Raw genomic sequence first — 16,502 nt, 5'->3', positions numbered from 1 at the left:
CAGTGTGCCTATGGACTGCAGTTAGATACTGAAGAGAGAGATGACCGTCTTAGCCTGATCAGATGGGCCCTCAGAAACCTTGGCTGGGGGACAAGGTGGTCAGGTCGTGGGAAGGGTGTCATGGCCAGGGCAAGGGGTGCCTTTCAGAATGGTCAAGGATGGCACACAGCCTCTGGGCTCCTGCAGTTTGGGGCCCCTGAGGGCACAGGTGGGATCCAGCCTCACTGTTAGATGTGGCACCCACTCCCCCCTGCGGGTGGGGTGGCTGGGCCTGGCAGCACCTGCAGACGGTAGCCTTTGTCACTCCAGCTGCAGAGGGTCCCCATGGGCCCTCAGACCTCTCGGGCTGAGAGAGGCAGTGATCCGTGGCTGGAAGAGCGAAGTGCCCGGGGCTCCCTGTGCAGCGGCGAGTGCCCTGCTGCCCGCCCACCAGGGAGGAGAAAGTCCTCAGGAAAGGGCAGGGAACCCAGTCCTCACCACTGATTGCTGAGTGGATGCTGTTTCCATGGCAACCGGTCGGGGAGTCCCGTTGCTAAGGAGGCAGCTCGGCAGGTCGGGCATCCCCATGACAACTGCCCCCTGCGGCCCAGGCAGCGGCACTTCCTCGGGGACAGCAGGGAGAGCAGGGGCGGGACGCAGACCCTGGCCTTCTGGGCTGTGGGGAGGCCTTTGCAGGTAGATGCGCCTTAGCTGTGGCCCAGCCAAGCCGCGAAGGGTGGATCCGGGCCCCAGTGGCCCCAGGATATTCACCCTTTCCTGCTGCCCCTGCCAGCCCCATGCTGGATCCCCCCAGGCGCTGGCACAGGCAGGCCTGGCTCCTCTATCAGGGGCTGGGGCAACACCAGGCCCCATCTCCTCTTCTCTCTGACTTCGTAAGTACCCACCGGGTGCTTTCCTGCTCTCTCCTTCCATCTGCACAGGCCCTGCTGGGTAAGAATCAGTCTCAGCACGGTGGGCCCACGAGCAGGGATGCCCCAGAGTGGCAGGAACTTGCCCCGGACCCATCAGCCAGAAGATGAAGGAGCCAGACGCACGGCCAGGGCCCAGAGACTCAAAGCCTGCACCTCCCATGGGTGGCTCACCAACCGCAGGGGTGGGAGCCGCCTGTCCCAGGGCAGGCGAGAGAGGGCGCATCGTCTGCGGAGGATTTTTTAAATGTCTAAATGTCCGTTTGCTTTCTTGTATCTTTCACCGTCACCATCTACCAGCAATTCTGAACCACATCCCTGATCAAATGCTCCTGCCGACCGTGCAGAACGCCTCCCAGACATGCCAGTGCACTCCCGGCCTATGGCTGCCGGCAGGGTGGGAAGGCCTGAACGCACCCTTTCTGCCATAATGGGGCTAAGCCAGATGGGGATGTTTAAAGAACATTTTCAAAGTTTAGCAAAATCCCTCCCTTGACTCCATGTCTCTTCCCAGCTGCTGCTCCTCGTTTTCTCAGCCAGACTTCCTGAGAGTTGCCTCCAGGCCTTTCCTCTGGGTCCCCTCGCCCCCCTGCATCGGTTGCTGCCTCCTGTGATGGAAACGGCTCTAGGCAAGGTCAGGACGGTCGTGCTAAGTCCACGGGCGGCTCCTCGGCCAGTGGGGTGTGACCGGCTGGCCGGGCTGTTCCCAGCTTGGGGAACCCCGGCTTTCTCCACTGCCCCACCTTTCTGTTCTGCCGAGGCTTGAAGGGTGCTTGGTGTTCTGGAGCCTCCAGCCTCACTTTCTCTTCTCACCCCCTTCCTGGAAAGTTCCCCACGCCAGTGGCTCCCGCCCCGGGGGAGTGCCGCCTGGTTTCCTTGGTCCAGGCCCCCCCCCCCCACCGCAATCCTCTGAGCATCAGCCGGGGCACCTGCCGCCCCTGCTGCCGCCCCTGCTGCACGGCCCCTCATCCTATTCTGGTGGCCCAGGGCCTCTTCATTCTGTTCTGAGTCTGTGCTTCCAGCGCGGACCAGCACATCCCCTCCCCCAGCTCACCTCTTGCTGAATTTACTTCTTCAATTTTCTTTCTCTTGAGGGTGGACTATTCTGGGTATATAGAAGGGGATGTAAGTGAACACATAATAAATAAGTAAATATAGACATAATAAATATATAAGTAAGATATTAAAAATCTGATAACCAGCATGTACCAGTTTAGAAAAATAGAACTGACACCTGCGCCAGTCCCCAGCCATGTCCGTCTCTCTCTCCTAGAGCGCAACCCCTCACCTGAACGTTAGTCCTGTCATTCCCTTCTCTTCCTAATACTTTACCACCAAAATAAAATGTCTCTGAATGAGTTCATTGTGGGAGGGTGGAGGCTGGAAGTAGTTGCCTTTTTGGGGAGGATTTTATCAATAATGTTCAGAATTGTGGATGCATGGTGATAACAAAAAACACACTGAGTTTTAGACCATTCCACTTTTTCAAATTTCTTTACAGTCATGCATGCACCTTTTCATTGCCTGCACCAGGGGAGGGCCATACCTCTTCCCTGAGTATATTTGCAAAATTTTCTATCATTTATTTGTAAAATTTTGTATCACTTATTTGTAAAAATAAGTGATATCATGCTGTATGTATTCTTTAGTAATTTGCTTTTTTCATTCAATAGTGTAATTCTGAGACCCTGTAGATTGCATGGAGCATAGTTGCTGCCGTATAGCATTCCGGTATATGAATATGCCACCATTTACATATGTATTCTTCTGGAAATAGATATTCTGGCCAATGCCAGTTCTTGCTAATACAAACACTGCTACTACAAACGTTCTTGCTTGTGGCTTCTGACAAAGATGTGCAGAAGGAGCTCTAGGCTTTGTATCTAGGATTGGACCAACTGAGTCTTAGGGTGAATTAATCTTCAGAAGATAATGCCAAGCTGTTTGAAGCAGTTCTAACAATTTATTCACTCCCACCTGTGGTGTACAAGTTACTGTTTCTCCACATTCTTGCCAATAATTGGAATCAGCAGATTTTCTTATTTTCCCAATCTTGTGATACCTAATTGTGTTTTAATGGGCAAATCCCTAATTACTAGTAAGGCTGGATGTTTTTGTATCTTCATTTGCCATTTGTGTTTCCTCTTTGGGAAACATTTTTTCATGTGTTTTGCCTGATGTCCTATTGTTGTCTTTTTATTCATTTGTAGGAGTTTTGCACACACACACACACACACACACGTTTAAAAAATGAATCCTTTGTTTATTATACGTGTTGCAAATATCTTCTTCCTGTTTATGACTTGTATTTTCATTGTTTTTTTTAATTGGTGTTTTTTGATGAATGAAGTCAAGTTTAGCATTATTTAAAAGTAATATCTAGTACTTCTTTAGTGCCTTTTTGCTGTTTAAGAAACCTATCTTTGATGTTATAAAGATATTTTATATTATTTCTAAAACTGTGATATATTGCTTTTCACACTTAAGTCCTTAACGTACCTGACGTATGGTGACAGGGCATAGTTCAGTTTAATTTTTGCCCCATATGGACAGTCATTTTTTCCTGCCAATTTACAGTGTCACTCATATATCATAACAGGGTCTATGCTGAGGCCTCTGTGCAGTACCATGAGCCTGTCTATTCTGTCCAAACAGTACACACTGTCTTACTCTAGCTTCTAAAGTACGTTCATATCTAGCAGAGCCAGTCCTCCCAGTGGCTTCTTAAAGAATGTCTTAGCTATTCTAACCTCTTTGTGCTACCTTGTACATTATCACTTCGTTAAGATGCAAGAAGAATTCAATGGACTTCTGATTTGAAATTACATGAGTATTATTATTAGAATTTGTATTCTTATGGTTGAACAGGGTATAAGTTCTTTTTATAACTCTCCTGGCATTTGGGTCTTCTTTAGTATCTTTTATATTAGGGTAATTTGCACTAGCGGCCCCAACAAAAAAGCCCCAATTTCAACAGTTCAACACAATGAAGGTTTATTTCAGCCTAGGGGCAGTGTCCTGCAGGCCAGGCAGCCACTCTCTCTACTGAGATCACCTTGGACCCCTCGTCTCCACGATCACTGTGGGAGGAGAGACAACTGGGGGATGGCTGATTAGGACCTACTTCTCTCCAGCAGTGACACACTTCCCTTCCTCTCCTGCTTCCTCTCCCTTCCTCACCCGGCCCCGTTATAACCACAGAGGAGGCTGTGACATGTGGGTGGGCATGCAGACTATCTTCTGGGCATTAACCACCTCTGGGCATTAACCTTTCACATACTTGATCATTTTCTCCACGAAGACTTGTTCATTTTGTTAGATTTACTCCTAGGACCTTGTGTTCTTTTTGTCATTGCCAATCGTATCTTTTTTCTTTGTCGAGGTATAACATATATCACAAAATTCATCAATCTTCAGTGTACAGTTCAATGAGTTTTGACAAGTTTACACGGTCCTGTAACAACTTCAGCAAGTAAGACCCCGAACATGTCTGTCACTCTCCAAATGCTCTTGCGTCCCTTTGCGGTCAATCCCTCCGCCCACTCCTGACCCTGGCAATCTGCTTTCTGTCACTGAAGCTTTCCCTCTCAGACAATTTCATATAAATGGAATCACCAAGTGTGTCATCTTTTGTGTCTGATTTCTTTCCTTTGATCTAAGGCTTTTAAGATCCGTCCACATTGTGCGTGCCGCTGAGCAATGTTCCCTTGTGTGGATGGACCCTTTTTCTTTCTACTGTTTGTTTGTTAATTTACCCACCGATGAACAATTGGGCTGTTTCCAGTTTTGGGCTGCTAAGAATAAAGCTCCTATGAACAGTCATGTTCAGTCCTCATGCGGATGTGGGTTTTCGTTTGTCTTGAGTAAATATCCAGGAGGGATATTGTAGGGTCATGTGGTGAGTATATGTTTAACTTTATAAGAAACTGCCAGACTATTTTTTCCGAAGTTGGGGTACTGTTTCGCATTCCCACCAGCGACTGGATGAGAGTCCCAGTTACTGTAAATCCTTTAAACACCTGATGTTGTCAGTCTCGTCTTTTTGCCACTCAAGAGGGTGTGTGATGTTAACTCCTGGTGTGATTTATATTACATAATGACTAAAGATGCTGAGCACCTTTGCAATTGTTTATTTAGTATGTGTTGTTTGGTAAAATGACTGTTCAAATCTTTATTCATTTGTTTTTACTGAATTATTGGTTTTCTTGTTATTGAATCACAAATAATATATTCAAGATGTAAGTTCTTCATAGAAATATGTTTTGTAAGTATTTTCTTCCAGTGTATGACTTGCCTTTTCATTTTCTTAAGCATGTCTCTCAAAGGGTAAACGTTTTTAATTTTGACGACTTGCAACTTCCAAAATGTTTCTTTTATGATCTGTGCCTTATGACAAGGGAATTAAAATGGAAATAGACAGTATTTATTTAACACAAAAAAGGCCAGTAATGAAACACAGGCCAAAAAAAAAGAAACATAGAAAACAACAAAATTCTGCACGTAAGTCCTGCCTTATCAGCAATTACATAAAATGTAAACAGATTAAATATTCAAATAAAAGGCAGAAATTGGCAAAATGAATTAAAAAACTATATAATTTAAATAAACATATAATGTGTAATTATATACATTAATAGTATTTATTACTCTGTTAACAACATAAAAGAATGTATAATATGTATTTGCTGATATTATATTACTTAATACAGTAACATGTATATATATATATAATCAAACTAAATACTGTTTATAAGAGACACACTTCATATTCAAAGACACAAATAGGTTGAAAGGATGTGAAAGATTTACAAATTTTAGTCAAAAGAGAGCTGGAGTGGCTGTACTAATATCAACAAAATAGAATTTAAGACAAAATTGTTACAAAGCAAAGGATATTTTTAAATAATAAAAGGGTCATTCTATCCATAAGATTTAATGATTATAAATCTGATGGGCACACCTAACAGGGTCCCAAAATTTATGAAGCACCCTGCATAATGGAAGGGGAAATATTGTTCATTCAACAATAATAGCTGCAGACTTCAATACCCACCTTCAATAATGGATAGAACAAGCAGATGGAGAATCAGCAAGGAGGGAGAAATTAGAACAAAATATAAATCAACTAAATCTGATGGGCATCTAGGACAGTCCACTTGACAATAGCAGAAATACATACTCTTCTCAAGTACACATGGAACATTCTCCAGAATAGTCCACAAGTCTCATAAATTTAAAAAGAATTGAAATCATACAAAGTACATTCTCTACCATATAATGAAATTAGAAATCAACAACAAGGAAATTTAGAAAATTCACAAATATATGGGAATTACACAGCAACACACTTTCAAAGAACAAATGGGTCAAAGATGAAATCACACAGAACATTAGAAAGTAAAGAGAGATGAACAAACACAAAAACCAAAATTGAGAAGCAAAAATGCAACATACCAAAACTTACGAAATGCGGCAAAAGCAGTGCTCACAGGGAAATTACAGCAATAAGCTTCTTTATTTTAAAAAAAGATCTTAAGTCAACCTAAACTTTTACCTTAAGAAACTCATAAGAGAACAAACTAAACAAACCAAGAAGGAAATTAAAGATTAGAGCAGAAATAAATGAAATACAGAATAGAAAAACAGCACAGAAAATCAGCAAAACCAAAAGTCAGTTCTTTGAAAAGATCGACAAAATTGACAAACTTTGACAATTCGACAATTGACCCTTTTGGAGCCTATAAGGCAAATGAGCCCATTTCCAAAAATGATGTAATAGGAATGTATGTACTCTTTGCAAAATACACATGCATTTGTGAAAAGTGGATGTACATAGTATTACAGTGCTGTTGAAGTTCAGCAAAGAGAGCATTTTGCCCCTGGTAATTATGACTGGGATGGAATTGCCATTTCGAAACTTTCAAAGTAACCAATTTTTCGATTTTGTGAACAAACTTGAAATTGCAGTTGCTTGAACCTGACATTAACAAAGATCTGACTGTTTCAAGGCATACTTTTATAAGCAAATGTTGCAATCTTACCTTATTTGGGACATCAAATTAACTCTGTTCATTCTGTATCAAAGAAAATAAACTTGCTACTTATAACAAAAAAGAAAAAGAAGAAAAGGCTAGACTGACAAAAATGAGAGACTCAAAATACTATCAGGAATGAAAGGGGCATATTACTAATTAACCTTTAAGAAATAAAAAGGAATAGTAGAAACTACTGTGAAAAATAGGACACTAATAAATTAGATCACCTAGATAAAATGGACACATTCTTAGAAACACACCAACTACCCAAGTGAATCAAAAAGAAATAGAGAATCTGAATAGATCTGTGCCAAGTAGAGAGTTTAGTAACAACACTTCCCATAAAGAAAAGTCTGAGACCAGATGGTCTCCCTGGTGAATTCTACCAAATGTTTAAAGAACAATGAACACCAATCCTTCACAAACCCTTCCAAGAAGAGAAGAGAGGGAACCAGTCCTTATTCTGTGAAACTCGCATGACCTCAGTACGAATCCACAGCCAGAATTTTAAAAATACAGAAAAATAACAGTACAACGCAGTATCCCTTATGAATACAGATGCAAAAATCTTCCACAATTCTCAAGAGGGATGGGGTTTTTTATTTGTTTTGTAAATATGGCAGTGCCAGTCAGGCTTCCCTGCGGCTTCCCTCCCTGGCAGGTGGATTTCTCACAAGTGAGTCTCCCTTTCAGAGCTGGGCTGTGTGCTGGGTGGGGTTTGGCACCCTCAGCCTAGCAGAGACCTCCCCTCCCCACCTTCCAGGTTCTTGGTGTAGGGATTTCTCCAAGGTAGAGCCTTATACCGCTCGGGTTCAGTTTTCTTGTCGACTGCTGGGGAAATCCCTTATTCACTTTTGAGCAAATCATTTGAAAGTATTTATGTTGTAATTTAGCCAGTATCCAAATTCTCCCTGCTTTTCAGTTCTACTGCAGGCAGAGCTGGAAAAAAACCCCATTTCCTGCCTGCAGTGAATTGCCCACCACTGTCAGTGTCCTCAGGGGGTGGGGGATTCCCAGACCTGCAGCCAGGGCCGAAAGGCCCCTCCCTTCCCCAGATCCCTGTCAGGACTCTGCATGCTCAGTGGGGACTTCCGTCTATTAAATGTCTGGGTCCTTCTCTCGACTTGAGCACATAACAGACTGATCATTTTGCATCTTCAGAGCCTTGTGCATAGTCCTCGGAATATCTGTGAAACCATGCATGATGCCCAGCTTCTCGGGAAAGGGGACTGGCCCAAATGTTTCAAATGTTCCACCTGCCCACCTCAGGATGTCTGGCTTCAGTTCCAGCCAGTCTCCCTTCAGGGTGTTAGTTTAGTATGTTCATCAGCTGGCGCTCCTGCCACATCCTAGGCAGCTTTGTCTATGGGAGCCTGTTCCATCATTTCTCATTCAAGGGTCTATCCCAGCAATTCCTGTCCTTTTTCATAAAGCTTCCTAGAATTCTCTGTAAGACCTACGTTTTGAGTCTATAAGAATTATTCTTAACTCACTAGGACTGGCCCCCACCGGTTACACCTGGCCAACCAAACCCAGATCAACTGGGCCCAGAATTGCCCTCACAGTGTTCCAGGGACTCTGAGGACAGTGGTAGCTCCATGCATCCACCAGACCTTCCACACTGGCCCTCTGGGGCCCAGCGCTTAACCCACTGACCGCACGCAGGCTGAGCAGTCCTGGAGGCCCGGCCTCAGCTGGGGTCTGTTCTCATCAGGGTGCGCTGATGGCCGTGGGGAGCAGGCAGCTTCCCGGCTCTCAGTGGTCTCCTCCTCCCTCCAGATAGTCAGTCACATATTAGTGCCTAGACTCAGCTCAGCCTTAGCTCCGCTGCAAACCCTCCGAGTACTGGCTCCCAGGAAGAATCAGGGCTTTGCCCAGTTCCCCCAGCACCGGGCCTTGCTGACTTCCGGACCATCTTCCTCACCAGGCAAGTTCACTTAGTGAGCACCTCTGAGCTAGGCACCGGCTGGAGAATCCCAAAACAAGCATGGTTGTTTTCCTTAAGGCGGTCACAGTGTGTTGGAAGAGACGCACATGTGAACAAGAACATTCTGGGCCCCGGCTGGTTAGGCTGGGTCTGTGAAGATGCATAGAAACTTACCAGGCAGGGAAGTCCAGTAGTGAGGGTAGCGAGCAGGGAGACAATTTGAGGCAAAGGGAATAGTACAGAGGTCAGACATCACGGATCATTCTGTAAATGCAAATTATTCTCTATTGCAAGGGCCAAGTTGGGGTGACAGGGCAGATTAAATGGCAAATATGAGAGGCAGACAAGGGCCACATTGTACTCTACCCTGCTGGGCAGGTGATGGGGACGCTTTTGCACCATGTAGAGCAAGAGCTGCGGGAATTGTTGAGCGATGTGCTGTGGCTGTGAGGGAAGAGTTTAGAATGGTCCCCAGATTTCTCCTTTGGGAGACCAGGTGCACAGAAGGCAGACGCATTATGGGGGGCAGGCACTTAGCATACCTACCAATGGCAGGCGATGGGCTTCGCCTCAGGACACCGAGAGGGAAGGTGTGAAAATGTACAGCAACGGGAACCCACACACTAAGATCGGTCTGCCTCTTAAAATCTGGATAAGGCCCATTCGAATTCCCATTTCTTGATCTGTGAATGGCCTCAGGCCCTCCCTTCTGCCCCCCGGGATTCTGTGAATTCTCAGGTTTAGATTCTTCTGGTCTCTCTGTGCTCTGAGCTTCTGCTTCAGCTGAGCCAGTCCCATCTATGGTCCCCATTAGCACGCCAACTTGTGGCCTGTCGGTTGCCATGGTGGCCCAGATGCCCCTCTCTTTGTTGGAGAAAGCCAGTAACTTGTGCAAGGCTGTGCCCACATGGCAGACATTACACCCGATTCAGGGAGTGGGACGGGGTTCGGCTCACAGGCATGCAAAGAGCGCACAGAACTAAATTAGCTCTCAGATCTCACTTAAAAAAATTATTTGGGGGATCTCAAGGGCAGCTGTTCCCACTAGGGGTACCTTCCCAAGGGTACCTCATTCTCTCACCATCTTGTTGATTATACCTGCTGCCAGAGCTACCTCCCCACCCCCCATTATTTCAGGAAATTATACATTTTTCTTCCTCCATAGTGCAGAAGAGCTCCCTCTAACCCCTTCTGAACTCAGCTCTAGGCCCATATTTTCATTTCCAAAATCACCAAGTTCCCACGTGAATAGAAGAGCATCTTAAGATGAACATCGTCCATTTTGCTTGGAGAGTAATTGTAGTTTTAAATAGCAATTTTTCAACAGTACATACGTTTAAAAGATGAAAAATGTGTTATTTTCCTTCCATTTCTGTCACCCACCTCTGCCCCCAGGCCCCTGGAGAATTGCCTCCCGAGGTGTAGAGTCAAGCACTGTGTGGGCAGAGCAGGCCCCTCTTGGCGCTCTGCTGCTCCCCACACCTGCCCATGGCCCCCTCTTCTGACAATTTGATGGCTTATAGTGTGCTGAGAATACCACACCCCTGGCAGGAAGGTGGCTGAAATTAGGAGGGTTGATGGACTGGGGAAATGGAGGTGGATGGCCTGGCATTTCTTCATCACATAGAGCCTTGTTCGTAGTGTTCGTCTTAGAGCCAAGCGGGAGGCTGTCCTTGCCCTAGTTCCCAGCACCCAGTTGGTCATTGCGGCAGCGGCATTTCTTATGACTCTGCCAGGCAGACAGGTCTTTGCTATCTTTCAAGTTCACCCCAGGACACCAAAGGGCCATGGTTGGTGGAGTGGGAGGGTTCTGGCACCAGTAACACTGGGGAGCTGCTAGGTTCCCTCCAGGGGAGGCGTGGGGTGGTGTGCATGTGGGAAGCCACACACGAGACCTCATGACTGTCTACCCAGGAGACAAGCATCTGCTCATCAGAAACTGCACTGGGCATTGGGCACTCAGAGAAGAGTGAGACATTATGTCCCCACGGCATCCACATTGCAGTGGCAAGACTCAGATCACTGTCAAACGTGCCAAGAGCTCCACCCAGGCATGCAGAGGGGGGCCGGCACTGACGGGTAAGAACAGGGCCGGTGGTGGAGAGGCCATTCCATGTGCACTGACTGAAGTGTTTCCCAAGCAGCTTTCCGTGGCTAGAATGCTGGCTGGGAAGGCGACGGGGACTGACCTGGGGGCTGACCTGGGGGCTGCGGCAGACGAGCAGACTTCAGCCCGGGAGCTCCAGCCCCACGCCGAGGCCGGTGGGGCACTGAAGGGAGTGGTAGCATTCGGGTTTTATAAAGTACCCTTGGCAGAGCAGATGAAGGCCAGGAGCTGGGGGAGCAGTTAGCAGGACGCTGGCCCTGCACCCAGCCCTCTCTACTGCGAGTTCGTGGAGGGCAGGCCCTCTGGCTGTGTGTTCACCACTATTCTGAGACTGGACCCTCATATCCCATGAGAAATCTGTTACGGCTGAATGTTTGTGTCTCCCTATGTTCATGTATGAAATCCTCCCCCTAGTGTGCTGGCATTTGAAGGCGGGGCCTTGGGAGACGCGCTCTCGGGAATGGAACTAGCACCCTTACAAGAGCCCACAGAGAGCTCTCCTCCCTCCCACCTCGTGCGGACCCAGGAGGTAGGCCCTCCCAGACACTCCGCCGGCTGCCAGCTCCAGCCTGGGCCTCCTAGCCTCCAGAACTGTGAGGGTCAAGTGCTTGCTGTTTCATCGCCCATCTGTGGCACTGTAGTTACAGCATCCCAAGCTAAGACGCAGGGGAGGCAGCCCAGGAAAGGTGGGTGTCTTTGAGGACACCTGCTCAAGGTGTCACACACCCATGCAGGTGGGGATGGGAGTGGGCAGGCCCGGGCCCAGGGCGGGGACTGTGTGCCGGCAGAACGAGCTGCTGCCCGGGGTGCTGCTGCCCGGGCCCCTGGCCCGCACACCCCGCAGGAGTGGCTGTCCTTTTCTGCTGGGGTCACTTGGCTCTTTCTGCCAGGTGTCATCTTTGGCTCACAGTCTTGCAGGGCAGCAGGGGTTAGTGACGGGGACGGATCTCGTGTTTGGGGCCGGTGGGCCACCAGACCGCTGCCTGCAGCCTCCTGGCTAGCTGGCCACACCTCCCCATGGGCCCCTTGGGCCCCCTGCCTTTACATTTGAGGGTGATGGTAAAGTCACTTTGAGGGGGAAACAAGGGACCCCGAAGTTCTGTTTTCTTAAGGAAAGAGGAAAATAACTCTTTGACCAGACCAGAGTATGATTGGATTAAAAAAGTGTATTGGATTTCCAATACTAAATAAAAACATGAAATTATTTTTTAAAAAGCCATAGAGTTTACAGCATCAACTACAGAAAAGGCCAAACAAGTGGGCACAGCAACGAGTCCCCAGCAGTCCTCCGGGCCCCCTCCAGCAGGTGACAGGGCAAGAGACACATTTGTTTCAATTCTCCTGAAGGAAGCTGCTGGGTGGTAGCTCAGCTAGGACATTACAAGAGACACAATGTTTAATTCCAAAACTCACAGAAGATGTAAGAAAATGTATTAAATTGTGAAAAGGTGCATTACAGAATAGGTTTCCTTTTTCTTTTAATAAAAAAAAATCCCCCAACTTTGAACAGTTATGTTATTTAAAAATAGGCCCTCCCCGCCCCAGTTCTTCGGCAGTATCAGGTACAAAGGCCCTGAGGTGACAGAAGCGTCAGGGTTCATGGGAGGGAGTGCCCCGAATACCGAGCATATTTCTTTGGGCAAAAGGTAAGAGAGTTTCTGGGGAATGTAGCCCTCCTGGTGTCTAGAATGCTCTTTTTAGGATTGCTTTAAATGCACTGCTTTTCCAGAATCCTGCCTGGCACCATCCACCGTGACCAACTAGCATGGCAGTAAGAGTTCCAGCATTGCACTTTTCATTGCCCCCAAAATAATAAATACAAAGAGTTCATCTTCTAGAAAAGCAAATGTGTGATAAGACCTAAAAAGGCAAAAGCAGCCAGTGTGCAAAGCCAAGTGGGGCACCTATAGGGCTGGGGCAGTGCCAGGGCCCCAGGGTCGGTGGGCTGGGGACCCCACTGGAGGCCTCAGCAGCTGACCTCTTCCTGACAAGCCAAAGCCCCATTTGCCTTCCGCACTCTCTGCTGGGATTTGTTGGGAAGCAGGGCAAGATGCCTGAGGGTCAGCCCTGTACTTCTTCATAATATATTCTTAATATTCTAAAAAATCCCTCAGCTCCTTACCTTAGGAAAAAACCCCTAAGAACTGTTTGCAAAGGCGCAGGTGTCTGCACGCGGCCAGGCCTTGGCGAACCTCAGGAGCCTCCGCCACCATCTGAGTGGGGCTCAAGCTGAGCTGTGGGAGGGAGAAGGGCCAGCCGCCTCCTCTGTCCCTCTCTGCTGTCCATGTCTCCTGCTACTTAAAGAACAATGTTCAGAAAGAAATATGAAGCCTCACAGGGACTGCAGCCCTCCGCCTGCCTCATTCCTGCTAATGGTTGTCCTAAAGGGCCCTGAAACATGGCCAGGAAAGGTGGACTGGCTGAGGACAGGAACTAGAGAGAAGCAAGCAGGCCTATGGGACACAAAGCTCTTTCCTTACCCTCCCGCTTCCCCAAAGGGACCACACAGTAACAGCGGGAAAGGTTTCCAACCTGTTCTCTGATTTCCCTGGAATGGGGGTGGGCTCTTGCCCTGGTCTGTGTCACTCCTGCAATTGGAAATACAGCGCCTGACTCCTCTGCATGCACATTCTTACCAGGATACGACCAAGACACAGGGTGGCTAAATCTCTGAAGCCACCTATTGCACAGAATTTTTTAACCAGACCCAAAAGAAACTCCAGTTGCAACTTAGTGACAATAGTGATGGCCATGCCAGGAAAGGACAATAAAGAAGATGCCTCCATTCTCTGCAGGCTTCTGGAAGAAAGTACAAGGACTGAAACATTCACAGGACCTCAGCAGCCCCTCCATTTCCTAGTCCCAACCCCCAGCCCACCCCCGCCCCAATACTGAAACTGCACAGAAAGCAATGAACAAGTCTTTCCAATGTTACATTTCATTCAGATAGATCTGTCATCTCACAGTGATGGGAGGAGAAAGTCAGGCCTTTAATAATTATAATAAAAAAATAATAAAAAAAGCTTACAAACAGCAATGCAACATTTCCTCCCCCCTCAGTGACAGAAGAACAGCTGGTAGAGGATGTAATGACTCAGAATTCAAAAATAAAAACCAAAACAGAAAACAAGCCAGCCTCCGGAACAAGCCGCGCCATCAATGACCTTCCCATACAGAATTCCAACAAGTAGTCAAACGTCAACCACTTGTGGAGAACACCGCGGACTTCCTTGTTTTTGATAGTGTTTTTCTTCTGAAGGTAAAATAAAATAGGACACAAATAAAATTGTACATAAATGCCAATGTCTACACTCCATAAAGGCGATGCAGTTGCAGCACGAAGACACAGCCTGACCACAAGGTGAAATGGAGGTCGCACTTCTTGCCTCTTCCCTGGACACAAAATTTTGGCCCACGGTGCCCAGTCCTGCACGGTATCAGCAGGTGAAGGGAAGCTGCCAGGACACAGGCTTCCTCCAGGCTGACCAGGGGAAGGCAGGTGGCCAGGCCTGGGGCTGCCCCGCGCGGGCACGGCGGTCCGCTGTCTACGCTGCCCTCCGGGGCTGTCCTCTCGTGCTCTGTACAACTCCTTGTTCTCAAGGCTGAGTCCCAAGACTTCTAGACGCAGGTGTGGATCATGTCCTGGTGAAGGTCATCACGCTGTTGTGATGGCGTTTAGGTCCTTCATGAGTCCTTCCAGGTGGGCCATCTCTTTGGTCAGCTCATCTGGTTCACAGCTCTGAAGAAAAGAGAACAGTTACTGTACATGAGCCGAGGAGCCGTCCAGAAGAGTCCAGAGAGAGAGGGCAAAGCATTAAAGTCAGTGGTCAAACGGCCCTGAAAGACTCGGCCGCCGAATCCCCGCAGGCCCGGAAGAGTCAGACTGGGGGACGCACGCACGGTCACTAAGAACCGAAGGCAGTGGTCACTCGCTCCTCCTCTGCAAACACCCTCTCCCAGCACATGCTGCCCAGGGCCATGGCCACCTCACAGGCCGGAGGCCCCACTGCTTGCCTTGCTCGGTCTCTGTCAGAGCCAACACGGTGGGTATGTCCCCTGGGCTCCGGGCCCAAGCTTTCCTCTTAGGGAGTCCTGTCCCTGGAAATGCAGAGGCGGGCCACACTGACTGGGATGTGAGCGTGCAAGCTCAGAGAGACCCTGCTCATTTGTTTTGAGAGCAATCACGCAAGTACCTTCCCCCACAGCATCCTGGTCAGAAAAGATCGTGAAGTGAGGCTGAGGGGTGAAAAACATGTGGATGTTCAAACCAACACAAGAGGCCCAGAGAGGGGAGAACTAAAGGGAAGGCAGGTAGATGGGGGGTTGGGGTGGGGGGTGACTAGCTGGGCTGGCGTGACAGCTCATGCATTTACACCAGCGTAAGTATGAGCACGAGCAGATGAAAGCTCAGCACGGTTCCTGGCTCCGTGCTGATGCTCAGTGCACGTGTGCTGAGCGACGGTGAGCATCTGGGTCGCACCCTGGGGCCAGCACAGAGCATCAGCACAACCAGCACGCCCCCAGGCCCTGGGACACGCACCTGGACTCCCTGGCTGAGCCGGTGGCCCTGTGAACTTACGCTCTCGGAGTCCTCCAGCATCCTTGTGGTCTCCTGCATTTCGGGGGCGCTGGGAACCACCACTGGCATAGGAGGCCGGCTCCGTCCTAGAGTCCCGATGGAAGCTGTCTTCACCGAGTGAATGTGATGGTTCAAAGCTGGGGGCGAAAGGGCACCATCACACGTGTGGCCCCACCTGCTCCCTCCCAGACCTCACAAAGGCACCTCAGGTCTGAAAGGGGCTTCGGGGTGAGGGACACAGCGGACTCAGTGCAGAGACCCTGCTCTCAACAGGCACTGAAGCAAGACAGAAGAAAGCTGAGTGCCCAAGAGGCCGGAGAAACACCCCATTGGGCTCCAGGAAACCCATCTCCTAAGTCCAGGGGTTTTCAAAGTGTGGTGGTTCAGGGACTCCTGCAGGCTGTCTAGGGGGTCAAAATGCTTTTCATGATAATATTAAGACATTCTGTGCCTTTGTTCTGATCGGTAAACATGTGACGGTGGGTGGAGCTGCTGGGGCCTTGGCATGGACTAAGGCAGTGGCCCTGAACTGTGACGGCGTCGCTCACATGCACCTGCGGTTCACAAAGAAGCTAGTTTATCTTAACATCATTCTTAATGAAGTAGTAAAAATCATTTCGCTGAATCTTGACTATGATTATGTCTTCTAAATATTCTGTGACAAAACGGAAGGTACGCCTCAAGTGCTTCTATAACCAAAGCATGGTGGCCGCCTTACACACAGGCAGCGGGACAGCCTGAGCTGCAGGACGACGCGCTCATCGTGGGGAACCAGTGACGGTTCAAAGAAGGGCCGACAACTGGTCATTCAGACTTGAGCACCTGGCAGACATTTTCTAGAAAGTTAATGAAGGTAGTCACTTCAAGAATTTTTTATTGTTAATGATAAAATGTAAGTTTCAAGTAAAAACTAGAAGCTTGAAAAACTTGGATCTGCCGCCAGGAA

The 16,502-nt window shown here is 48.2% G+C and overlaps 1 protein-coding gene across 11 annotated transcripts in view; it reads right to left on the bottom strand.

Annotated features, from left to right (window-relative positions):
- Positions 1 to 12,123: 12,123 nt before the first annotated feature.
- NEO1 (neogenin 1) overlaps positions 12,124 to 16,502 on the bottom strand; it is a 248,829-nt gene continuing 244,450 nt past the window's right edge. For all 11 annotated transcript variants that reach the window (XM_073212151.1, XM_037010124.2, XM_037010120.2 and 8 more), the window contains 2 exons: positions 15,557 to 15,693; positions 12,124 to 14,716 (listed from right to left, as the gene is read on the bottom strand). In XM_073212151.1, coding sequence (XP_073068252.1) covers positions 14,633 to 14,716; positions 15,557 to 15,693 — 221 coding nt within the window. In that variant the 3' untranslated portion in view covers positions 12,124 to 14,632. The remainder of the gene's footprint in view (positions 14,717 to 15,556; positions 15,694 to 16,502) is intronic.

This window comes from Manis javanica, chromosome 8 (genome assembly GCF_040802235.1).
Source record: "Manis javanica isolate MJ-LG chromosome 8, MJ_LKY, whole genome shotgun sequence".
In the NCBI taxonomy this organism is placed as follows: domain Eukaryota; kingdom Metazoa; phylum Chordata; class Mammalia; order Pholidota; family Manidae; genus Manis; species Manis javanica.
Note: the sequence above shows the minus strand (reverse complement) of the source record. Positions and strands in the feature narration are given on the sequence as shown.